We start from the raw sequence: 12,814 nt of genomic DNA on the forward strand, positions 1-12,814 counted from the left end.
ACTGGACCGCCCTTGTTCACAGTATGTGGTGTAGATATTTAAGAGACGTGTTACCCATAACCCCCTGCAGAATTGCTGCTCTCCTCGGGGACTGGCTGACTGAATGATCACAGCGTTCTGCCAGTTCAGTTAGATTCTAGCAAGCGTGATGATTCGAAGGAATACTAACAGCTGCAGTGTTTCTTTGTTTCTTTGTTTGTGTGGAACACCTACAGAGATCCGCTTGTAGACACATGAGAGAGAAAACCTCTGATATATTTTAAATATCTGTAAACATGTATAATTGTGTATAAATACTATTAACTGCTAAATGCTGTAAAATACACACAAGTGCAGTGGGGTCAAAAAATCTGAGACCAGCAGTCATAATACTTCTGTCTTTATTTGTTTGTATGTATATTTTATATATTTTTATTACAAGTGGTACAATCAGTTTAACAGTTTGAGTGAAAAGTTGACTGGTTGAGGTCAGATGACTGTAGTTGAGGTCAGGTGGCTATGATTTAGGTCAGATGACTGTAGGCGCATTCAAGTTGAACTCCTGCTGACCGCCTGCAGCAGCGAGATCTGCTGGCGACTGCAGGATGGGGACACAAACGCTGCTATGAAGTCGGACACTCTCTACGTGACGGGAACAGAAAGGGCTGATAAGAGTGGATAGTACAGAAACACTTCAGTTGAACCTGTTGTCTGCATGCAAAACACAGTTAGCCACTTCTCTATCAGCATCACAAGTAGGGTGACAGAACTGAGCAATTTATTGATGACATCATCATGACATATTATGTCTTTATTTTTATTTTTTTAAATATACTTACATTGCACTAATGCCTTGTACTTTTTACTTGTTCCTCTTACTCTATTTTTGTGGTGTGAATAACTGGATGCTGCTAAAATGTCATTGTACACTGTGCAATGACAATAGAAGGATTCTGATTCTGATCGTTCAGGGTTGTTGTTACATGAAGGATTTTAGAGGTTTCTTCATGCTGGCTATCCCATAGGTCTGAAAGTATGTGATATTTTAGTAGCAAAGAGGCGCTAATGGATATGGAAATTCATCGAAACACATGTCATATACATCAGCCTAGATAAAAGCCAATTAGGGCAAAGTCCTGACGTCATGAAGGTGGGTCTAGACTCATGCAGCACCTGGAGAGCAACTGCTCACCTGCTCTGCAGCCGCCTTGCTCCCACAATAACTTAAGGTCATGTGACACTGAATGCAGAGCAGAAAACACTCCCATCCAGGTCATCATGGACACATTTTAACCGGTGTGCATCATGATTTAGGCAGTGCTGTGCTGCTGTGTGATCATGAACTTGCCTATTGGTTGAGGTCAGGTGAATGGTGTCGAGGTGAGGGGACTGTAGAGGACAGTCAGGCTCGTTGGTCTTCTCTTGTCTACAGTAATTGTGTCAAAGCTTTGAGGCGTGTCTAGGCACATTATCCTGCTGCAGTAAGAATCCTTCTCCACAAAGATCAAACCAGAGGGTTTAGCATGTCTCCAAAGAATGGAGTTGTGCTTCTCCTCGGTTAGGGTGGAGTCTGAAAATAGCTCCCTCCACCATGTTTCACTGTGGCATCATTCTGCTCCTTACAAAGACCTACCAAGACACTGATCTATCGGTGGGATTCATCAGTAAATAGACTTCTTTCATCATCCGCTTAGAATTTCTTGTATTTCTTTGCCCACCTCAAGCGTTTCAACGTACCTCTCAGTTGACTGAGCATGATGTATTGATCTGCTGAGGGTGTGGTCACTTTGGATACAATGATCCAGTTTCTGTCAAGTCATTAAGATTTCCAGCTCTGCACCCTTAGAGACATTAAGTCTAAACATGATTTAATGCTGAGAAAGACTCTTACAGTTGAATAGCAGTTTGATTTCTGACACTTTCCTCTACTTCCTCAAACTTTCTGATTACTGTCAGGTTTACATGACAATATTAGGTGTTTTTCAATGTAGTCTCAGACTTTTGGACCACAATCTATATTTATCACATACTTATAGATACTCACAAATACATGAATCAGAAAGTGTGTGCATATGTAAATAGTAGTAAATACTTATAAATATGATATTTGCTATTACTTGTAAATTCAAGTAAATTCATTTAAGTACGTAAACATATTTGTGTATACACACTAATAAGTACTCAGATTTTATCTCCTGGATTAATTCTTTGCGGAATCAAACAGAAAACACATTTCCAACATCTATGTTTTAGTAAATCTGTCGTCGCCTTGACAACCTGCTTTTGATCCTGAAACATTTCCCAGCTGCCTCAGTGATTTTCATCCTCCTCCTCCTCTGTCATGTGACACATCAGTCAGTTCATGATAACCTTTTAAATGTTACTGTTTCATGCTGTCACTGTAGAGGTCATGAAAGGTGAGATATACCACCTAACAGACGCATCCAACAGCATCATGTGCACTCAACAGAAACCTGCTGCAGCTTTTATCTAATGACACGCAGTAAATTAAGTCACCTGCTGAAACCTGAAGAGATTCGTTAAAACTCAATTCTTTCACTCAGACAAACTTTTTTTGATACTCGTTCAACTTTATTCACATCATGTCACGTTAATGACCTTCAGTAGAGAAAAAGAATAACAACTCACCAAAATTAGATTTATGAAAATTGATTTGGCCTTTTAATATTTAATGTATGTCGTGTGTGTGTGTGTGTGTGTGTGTGTGTGTGTGTGTGTGTGTGTGTGGGCGCGTGTGTGTTTATCTGTGATGTCAGAGCCGCGGAGTCAACAGAGGAAGTCACCAAACTGCGGCCGGTGCGTCTGATCAGGGAGGACGGGATCATCCGCCCGTATGACCTGACAGAGTCGCAGGGTTTCGACCTTTTCCAGGTTTGATCACTTTCTTTTCCTCCGTTTCTAATCAGCATAATATCACTTCCTGAAAGGATACATCTCTCAAACTCAACTTCAGTCAGGTGCCCGATCAAAAAACAAATTGCATTGTTCATGTTTCACTTAAACAGCATCAGCTCGAGGAGGGAAACATCAGAAGTCTAACCGTCCTGCTAACACTCCCCAGTCTTCCCATAATAAGTAACTAAAATTATGGGCCTTGCTCACACAAGAAAACTGTTATTGATAATTGTTATTTAATATACAAATATACAACTCAGGGTTCTAACATTATCAGTGTTCTGCTGTTTGTTGGAAAACAGGCATGAGGTACGCTTTCCCATGTTGGATGTCCTATAATTTCAAAGACGGATATAAACAATCGTAATCATGCAGAAGTTCAGATTTGACTCTCATCTAAATACAAGTGTTCAAAATATTATTTTTTTTGATAATGTCATGGTGAGCCAGCAACATTTTATTTTTTGTTGATTTATTGATCAGCAGCAGCAGCAGTCAGGGTAAAGCACTCAGAGCACAGAAGTCTGGATTATGTAGTCTGGGCACAGTACCCACGATGCAACAGTGTGAATACAGTAGATAGATACAATAAAAATACAAGGGCAAATATAGAAACAGTAAGAAACAATAAAGTACTATATTCAATACAATGCATAAGCAGTTATGAAATAAAATAAAATACTGGGGTAAATAAGATGCTGAGGTAGCATGGAGTAAAGGAAAGTGGACCTGTCTCTGTGGAGTTTCCTTTTTACAGCAGAGTAAATATCTTTGTGGATTCTTCTTTTTTCTGCTTCTAACAACTTCTGTTTGGCTTCCTCTTCTTCTTCTTTTTCTTCTTGTGTTTGTGTCACATGCAGCCTGATGAGGAATAAAAAGGGTTTGGATGGATCAACTTTACCCTTCAAGTGCTTTTAATGACTATAAACTATATTCAATCTGTCTCAGACATGTTTAATGATTCATTCTCTCCTCCTGTAATTAATTCCATTTCTACCATGATCTGTACTAATTTTCAATCATACTCTTATCTATAAATATTGTTATATAACCCTAAACCTGATCTATATTGTGCTGAGATAATTCAGGTTTTGATGCATGCCGAAACTCTCTCTCTCTCTCTCATACCTCAACAGTTTGACAACATTCCTGCTATTTATTTCTAAAATACTGAAGTAGTTTCTTTATTTTCATCTTAAAACCATTTATAAATAATAGTCTGTATGATATTTTAGCTTTACAACCATTTATAATTTAATTATCCAAAAACAGGCAGCGGAAATTATTTTGCTATAAAGCTGTGCTATGTCCCGTCAATCGTAGCAGTATTTTTGTAAAGGTTTAAGCATCAATTCGTTCTGAACTTGTTTATTAATATATGATATGTAATGTCTCTGTCTTTGTGATGTTCTTTGTATAATTCTGTCTGAACTAATATTGTACATCAGTGTCTCAACACGACCTCTGACCTCTCATCTGCTTGTGTCTGTGTGTCAGCTGAGCAGTGTGTGTGTGATGTCAGAACTTTAATAAAAACTCAACGCACACTTTCATTTCTCAGGTCTGCAAACAATTTTTACTTTCACATATAAAAACGGGGGACAGTAATGATTGATGGCAGCAAATAATATTTATTCAGACAGACAGACAGACTGGAAGGAAGTTGAGGTCAGTAGCTTGTGTTGATGAAGACCAGTTAATGTCACACTTGCTGTGTCTCAGTTCAGGGTCTGTGTCCTCTGAAGGACCCGGCCTTTGTGGTCTTTGAAGGCGAGTCCTTCAGAGACCTTGTTAACCTTGTCAGCCATTGTTAAATGTGACGGTCTAGCCTTTGGAGAATTTCCTGGTTGCGTCACCAGATATTTTACCCTTACGTCACGATTTCTGCTGCCCAGGCCCACGAAAGTGACGATCTACACCACGCGATGTCGCCATTTTCTCTCTTCCTTTCTTCTTTTTCGTGTGCGCAAAGAATCTTGGGATATGTGAGGCCACTAAGGATCGTAGCGGTGCATCCTCCAAAAACAGGGAAAAGAAGGAGCATCTGGAAGAGCCTTCAGACTGGGACAGACTTCACGCTGCGTTGTGACATAATTGGCTTTCAGATGCTCCTCCGAAGGATGCAGACCTGAACTGAGACTCAGCATGGGTATTGTGAAGGTCTCACAGTTTACACACCTGCACACGCACACACACACACACACACACACACGGATGGGAGAAAACCTCCTGATCCACAGCTATACGACTGCAGTGTGTCAGATGATTAATTAGTTTAATTAAACAAGAAAATGAATTGATTAAAAGTAGGCAGGTATCAACAGTTATTGTCCTGATGTTGAATATTTTATCAGGGTATGTGAAATTTTAGCTGATCAACAGCTGATGATACGAAGCCAGATTGATTTGATTGACTTAGGAAATGCAAAGGAAAGAGAAGTGTGGGTTATTTTAAAGTTTTTAGTAAAAACTGCAGCAGAGTGGTGAGGAGGGAGACATGACAGGGATTTGAGACAGAAGAAGAAGAAGTGAATGTGAGATACGAAGAAGAGATGGACATGATGGTATGGTTATATTGATTAAGTAAAAGTCCAGTAAGTCCAGTAAAATGTTTGTGTTTCCTGTGTATTGACTTGTAGACGTCACCTCTCAGTCTGTTTAACACCCACTCCAACACAGCCTGTCTGAGTTGATCACAGTGCGATGTTTGAATAAGGCGAACAGGTGATGATCAGGTGAGATGTGTGTTTGTGTTTGTGTGTGCAGCGTTCAGAGATCAAACAGCTGGACGGTGAAGTGTTCAGAGATCATGTTCAGTATCCTGGACACAGAAAGACCAACATCATTGTCACCAACAGGTACAAACACTCAGAAACACCTGCTGCTCTTCAGACTGTTGTTTTACACTCGCATTTACTCTCTGTGTGTGTGTGTGTGTGTAGGAGGGTTCTGTGTGTGAAGGAGATCGACTTCGTCGGTCATTTCAACAAAGAGTGGGACTGTTTGTTTGAGAACTTCTCTCGGCCTGCAGCTGTGTCGGGATCAGAGCTGAAGATCTTCAGTAAGGTACGAACACATCAGACCACCATTCACATCTTTCATTAACTAAACATGTGACTGCTGCTGACCTCTGTTCAATAGACCCATATTATGTATATACAGTGGAGGAAATAATTATTTGATCCCTCACTGATTTTGTAAATTTTGCCCACTGACAAAGAAGAAATGAACAGTCTATACTTTTAATGGATGGTGTGTTTTAACAGCGAGAGAAATCCAGAAAATCACATCAACAAATAGATAAAAGTTGATTTGCATTTCATTGAGTGAAATAAGTATTTGATCCCCTACCAACCATAAAGAATTCTGGCTCCCACAGATTAGTCCTCTCGCTTTAAGAAAGTACTCCCAAGGTCCTCCTGCTCAAGAAGGCACATGTACAGCACGGTCTGAGGTTTGCCAGTGAACACCTGCATGATTCAGAGAATGATTGGGAGAAGGTGGTGTGGTCCGATGAGACCAAAATCAAGCCTTTTGGTATCAATTTGACTCTCTGTGTTTGGAAGAAGCAGATTTCTGACTATGACTATTTTTGCATCTAGACAACAAGTTTGATTGTTTGACTGCACAGTCAGAGCACGTCAAGTCCCGTGGCTCTCTTTCGGCATGCTGGCCAAGACGCACCATTTGACATTGCGGGTATCGTTTATGCAAGTAGTAAAGCAGTTGCTGATAATTTAAGTTTTAGTGTTCTAGTCCAGGGTTACTCACATATTGACCAGACAATATCTGCCCTCTTTTAGATGAGGCAATTGGCCTTCATTTGTTTTAATATATGTTGCGTATGGTTCATATGTTAAAGATGAATAAATACATTTAAAGTAATCTGTTGGCCAAGTGTCCTGTAACGCCCCTTCTGGACTGTGGCGCAAAGACTCTTGGCTATTCTGTTGTTGTTGGTGTAATCATGGTTCATGAATGTGTGTGTGTGTCTGTGAATAAGATGACGTGTAAGATGGTTGCGGGTTAATTCACATCCTTGTTTTATGGTTAAATGTGTTGAGTTAACAAAGATGATAAAATGTTGGTACCATGAGTGAAGGGGTGTTTGCCGGGAGACACTTCCCGTCTGTTAAGTTATTGGTGTGTGTTTAAATAAATGGTGGATCTCTGGCTGTAACTTGCAAAACTATACCCTGCATACTCATTGCTACTGAGCTGTTGTAGTTTTTTATATAGTTCATAGGATGGAAAATACAGATTATTTTGAAGTAGTGTCAAATATAACGTGAAAAATATAGTTTGGTTATATGTAAATGAGTTAACTGGTTTCAATGCAAACATTAATTTGGTTAAAAGTAAATACATTAGGTTGGCTCAATTTGAATTTATTAGTTTGGTTCTCTGTCTCTCACCTGTCTGTCTGCCAGGAGCAGCAGAAGCTAAAGTTGAAGCGAGACGTTCAGGAGTCTGTGAGAAACATTCAGCTCAGAGACCCAAGCACTGCTCAGGTGTGTGTGTGTGTGTGCGTCTTTTATTACTTTATGTTTCTGTGTGTGGCGCCGCCCTCACCTGGTTACCATGTTTACCAACAGAAGTTGCATGCGGTCATATCAGATGCTCAGGTGTCGCAGCAGCAGCAGCGAATGGCGAGACAGAAGTCACAGCGCTTCCTGAAACTCAACAACAACCAGTGATGTCACTTCTTGTCCCAAACCTGTGCATCAGCACCCCAATTCTATCTCATTACATCATAATACATTACATCTTATCAAATGATGTTATAATGTTAAACTCACTTTATATTCTCACATTATTATTTTATTTCATTTTATTTTTTGAAGTTGCTGTTTATTAAATCAGGTTCCTGGTCTTATAATATTATTTTGTAAACAGGTTAATATTCTGTTTCTCTAATCAAAGATTTAAATTAACTTCCTGTTCAGCTGATCCTGCTGACTCGGAAGACTTGTTGGTCTCAATAAAGACACAGTCCTGATACTGTGAGGCATTCTGGGTAAAACCTGGAGTCACGTGATTGTTGATGTTCATGCAGCTGAAAACTAAATGAACTAAAATTCAAAAATCCATCCTGCTGATAATAATTTTATCAAACTGTTTACTCTATAAATCTATAAATGTTCTTTTTCTGTTATATTTTATTTTTTACTGCGCATTTGCCGCTTCTCCTTTTGCCTGCAGGCTGCATTGTGTAAAGCCATAAAATCATTTTGCACTAAAGAAATATTTACAATGTCAATGTGTTGTTGATGAAAAATGTTTGCTGTCGTTAAACATGACAAATAAACATAAAGAAGTTTGATATTGTATTTGATTCAACAAAAAATAAAATACTGAACTTCTGTTTACAAACTGAAGAAAGAATGAATGTTGTCACCTTTAATCAGCTTGACTTTTATTTTGATATTTTTTTTGTAACCAAGCACCTGTTTGTGACAGAAAAAATGACCTGAGTAAATTTTTTATCAAGAATTGGACATCACCTCTGCTGTTAATGATTTGTTTTATTGATGAGCTGATGGATCTGAATTAATTTGTGTTTGTTTTGTTGAGTTTGTAATGAGCTGCTTTTACTCTGAAAATCCTTCATAAATACTAAAGTAAAACTTGAAGAGTATTACAAGTTTAAACTGTGACAATACTGTTCAGATAGAATAATAAAAGGAGGCAACCTTACCTGGAAGAAATTGTTGTAGTCTATAATAAGTTTTTAGCGCGTACGCTTCAGTGATTTCACAAGAATGTGTAAATAACAAAAGGACCATAATGAAAAAGGAAAAACAACGTGCAAATGAAAGAGAACCGTACCAAAAAATGTTTTTGGCTCTCAGCTGTTTCATCTAAAACATTTTTCTGAGGTGTATTTAAAGCAACTTCACCTGCAGCGATGAGTCCCTGAGGGACCCATCCCTTTGAGGAGAACTTAAAAAAATGTAAATCATAATCATGGGAAGGTTAATAGTGACTGATGTCAGCTTTAATAACCCTTTGTTTGTTTGTTCAAATCACCTGTTTGTACACCATCAACCACCACGCAATTCTGAGAGGAACCAGCAGGAGGCAGCAGACACACACGTTCCTCTGGTTCCACTGGTAAACACAGGAGAATCATCATGGAGGCTAATGTGTGTAACAGCTGTCTGCAGCACACACACAAAGCAGTCGTTGGCATGACAATAATAATAAAAAAAAAATACCCCAAATGTTGATTATTTCCAGATGTCTCTGCAGAGTGAACTGACCCCCAGTCAGCTCCCAGTGCATCATGGGTAATCCTGCTGCAGTAATCTGACCCTTAGATCAGCTGGTGACAGTGGAAACATCTGGAATGGATTCATCAGAGGCAGAAACAGCTGGACTCATCTCACACAAGGATAGAGGCATAGAGGGAGAGAAGCAGGTTCAACTGAGACTCTATTCCGGTTCTTCTGTGACTCTGAGACTCAGCCAATCATATTCATGCAGGTCGTTTCTCATTTCTCCTCATTTTGCCCCCTGATTTCAGAATAAGAGCATGGTGTTAATAAAGACAAACAAACCAATCCTGAGTCTGCTTTCACACAATCAGATGTGTGTAAATCTAGTGAATCTTTGAAAGCAAGTCCTTCAGAGACCTTGTTAACCTTGTCAGCCGTTGTTAAATGGGACGGTCTAGCCTTTGGAGCATTTCCTGGTTGCATCACCAGATGTTTTACCCTTATGTCACAATTTCTGCTGCCCAGGCCCACGAAAGTGATGCAAGCCACGCGATATTGCCATTTTCTCTCTCTTTCTGATTTTTTGGGCGCAAAGAATGGATACGAAGGATAGTATGGGTGCATCCTCCAGAAACAAGGAAAAGAAGGAGCATCTAGAGGAGCCTTCAAATTGGGACAGACTTCACGCGGCGTTATAATGTAATTGGCCTTCAAATATGACCTTAGAAGGATGCAGACCCTGAATTGAGACACAGCAATCAGGACTCTGAGAAGGAGGCAAGCTCATCAGCTCTGCATTGCCCTCCAGACGACCGGCCAGAGTTTAACTGTCGTCCAGTTCCTGATGATGATGAAGCTTCAACTTCCTCTCTCACACCCAATTTGGGTAAACCCAGTTCATTCACTTCACTCCAGGACTTCTTCCAGCTGATAAAATGCCATTCATCCCGTCTCCACGGAAACATAATCTCTAAATTTGATGGTTTCCTTGACAACAGATTGACAACTTCCTGTTCTGCCCAGCTGAAACAGGAAGTGAAGAGTCATCACTCCTCTGCAGGTCACCATGTCAGTAATAAGTGAAGGTCAGGGGACGATGTTATCCAACAGGTTAAAGGAGGAATTTGTTTACAAAAAAACAGGCAGAAGAGAAGAGGAGAGAACAGAAAGCAGAGGATGGAGAACAGAGGTGAAGAAGAATAAAAAGTGAGAGGAGCAAAATTAAAAGCACATTAAAGTGAAGAAAAAAGGGAGGCTGAAGTGGTTTGGTTTTAGTTTAGTGACTTCCTGTTTTATTTTGGTAGATGTATCGTCATGTGTCATGTTTCACTTTCCACCTCCTGTCTTCCTTCCCTTTTGACTGGCCCACTAGTTTTACCTGTGTGAAACCTGTGTGAGTCTTCCTTCACTCTGTAGCTGTGTCCCAATTCAGGGGCAGCGTCCTTCAAAGAGACCTGCAGGTCATGTCAGCCGTTGTTAAATGGGACAGTCTAGCCTTCCAAGCATTTGTGACTAGTGAAAGTGACAAAAAGAGTAAAGTTTGACTGTCAGATCGAGCTGCAGGAATTCCTGATTTCCTTTTTAATCCTCCTGCTTGTGGAGAAAGAGGAGAAGCGGCTGGTTTATCTTCGGCTGAGAGGACCGTGGAGAGGTAAACCTGTTATTGATCCCACAATAATATTATCATTATTATCATTATTAGCTAGCTAACAGTTTGGGGTCATTAACATACCGATACATTACTTTCATGCTGACATATAAACTGTTGACCACCACATATGATTTTATTTTATTATATTGTTTGGTAGATAGGCTTGTTTGTTGTAATGATTTATTATAATTATAATTATATTATGAAATAACCTTAAGAAATTCTTAGTGACATGGCAGCCATGGATGGAGTCAGAACTGCAGACCCAGATGATGGACGATGTGGTGGACAGAGGAGACTGGACCCCCAAACACCCTGAGTACTGAACCAGATGATGTTCCACTGACACCATCCAGCCCAGCAGCACTGCAGGGACTCCTGCTTAGCCTGTTACTGTACATCATCTGTAACTGTTTAATATTGTTTTTAATAATTGTTTTTGTTAATAGTTAAAGGTCCCATAATATGAAAAATATTATCCTCCCTGAGCCTGCCAACTCCCAGAATGAGGAAAACAAGCAACTCCTGCATGGTCTCTGCAGCCCACCCACTGGTAACACGATGCTCCTACAGGCTGTTTAGATTCAGCTCTTGTCGTTGCATATCGACAGGAGTCATTATCATAGGCCGACCTCCTCTGAGCGGTGATAGGAGATATCCGAGAGGGGGGCGTGAAGTTCGGTGTGTCCAGCAGTGAGACAGCAGTGTTACACAATGTCGTCACTCAGAGATAGACAAGCAAATAGCTCTTTTGTTGGTTAAATAAATCAACATCAGTGCCTATATTCTGTCCCAGCTACAGAACAACAGAAGAGACAGTGGGTGCGTTTCATATTTTAAGACAACGTGCCGGCTGCGGTTCGTGTTAGCTTGTGTGTGTGCTAACCTCTTCACGTTGGACTGCTTCAGCAATGAGGGTCAGTACAAAGCCGGTTTTACCTCGACACTGACCCTCGTTAAAGGATCAGTCCCAATCATACAGGACCCAGCAACGGCATCCAAGCCACCAAAAAGTGTCGCCACAGTTTGATAGTATTTACAGTTGCCTACCAGTATGGTGAAGTCAGCTGGAAATCAGCTAACTAACTAACTAACTAACTAACTAGTTAGCTCCACTTCGGTCCGCGATGCAATGGCGTTTGAAGCGAGTTTAATGTTAATAATACTACGATGGAGCTTGGTTGTCACAGTAAAAAGTCTGGAAACATGTGCAGACTGGAGACAGACACAATGTGAACAGTGTCTAAGAGTTTGGAGACTGAGTTGGAGACAAACACAGCGTTTGCTAGCTGTTAGCCATTAGCTTCATGGCAGTAACTGTAACAACACATACAAACAAACTAGCATTATTCAGACACACTAAACATTCTGAAACGTCCTGCTGCAGCCACAGAGTCTGTACTTCTTCAGGAGGCTCTCCTTCTGGGTCCCATTCTGGGTCAAACTGGTATGGATGAACAAAAAAATCCCCTAAAAACCCCTAACCCTAACCCCAATGATCCATAGCAATACATATATACATCCGCCGTAAACATTAGCACATGCTACTGCTAAGGCAAGGGGCTTCCCCTCCCACAGTGCAGTAGCAGGCAAGGCTCTCCAAGTAGGCGTTGACATACGGAGCTCATTAGCATTTAAAGGTGCAGGCACAGAAACAGCTGCTCTCAGTAGAGCGACTTTTAGACAGCTGTAAATAGTTATTTATGCTGTAATTTTGTAAATAGTTTTCAATGTTAAGATCTTAATTATAAAAGAAAACGTTCAATCCCTTGTTGTCCCTGAAAAGTAGCAATTGATGCCGTTTGCTGTCATAAATTGTACTTCAGCTGTAAATACTGAATGGAAAACGTGTAACAATAGAACAATATTTTATTTCATGAATGTATAAAATGAACAACATATAATTTAGACAGAACTCATACATTAACTAAATAACAGTAGAAATAATGTTAGGATTGTCCTCTGGAGCAGAGAAGAGCCTCTCCATCCTCTCTGCAGCCTCATGTCCTCCTTCATCCTCCCTCCTCCTCCTCCTGGTCACTTGGCCCTG

General features: G+C 40.2%; 1 protein-coding gene across 10 annotated transcripts in view; it reads left to right on the forward strand.

Moving 5' to 3' along the window:
• The window catches only part of vps13c (vacuolar protein sorting 13 homolog C), a 68,758-nt gene extending 60,166 nt beyond the window's left edge, over positions 1–8,592 (forward strand). For 9 of the 10 annotated variants that reach the window (XM_037094386.1, XM_037094385.1, XM_037094389.1 and 6 more), the window contains 5 exons: positions 2,757–2,871; positions 5,662–5,753; positions 5,838–5,961; positions 7,326–7,406; positions 7,491–8,592. In XM_037094386.1, the coding sequence (XP_036950281.1) occupies positions 2,757–2,871; positions 5,662–5,753; positions 5,838–5,961; positions 7,326–7,406; positions 7,491–7,592 (514 nt within the window). In that variant the 3' untranslated portion in view covers positions 7,593–8,592. Of the gene's footprint in view, positions 1–2,756; positions 2,872–3,755; positions 4,726–5,661; positions 5,754–5,837; positions 5,962–7,325; positions 7,407–7,490 lie in introns of those variants that run through there. The other variant, XM_037094392.1, reaches the window with a different exon arrangement.
• Positions 8,593–12,814: the final 4,222 nt, after the last annotated feature.

This window comes from Acanthopagrus latus, chromosome 4 (assembly GCF_904848185.1).
Source record: "Acanthopagrus latus isolate v.2019 chromosome 4, fAcaLat1.1, whole genome shotgun sequence".
Classification (NCBI taxonomy): domain Eukaryota; kingdom Metazoa; phylum Chordata; class Actinopteri; order Spariformes; family Sparidae; genus Acanthopagrus; species Acanthopagrus latus.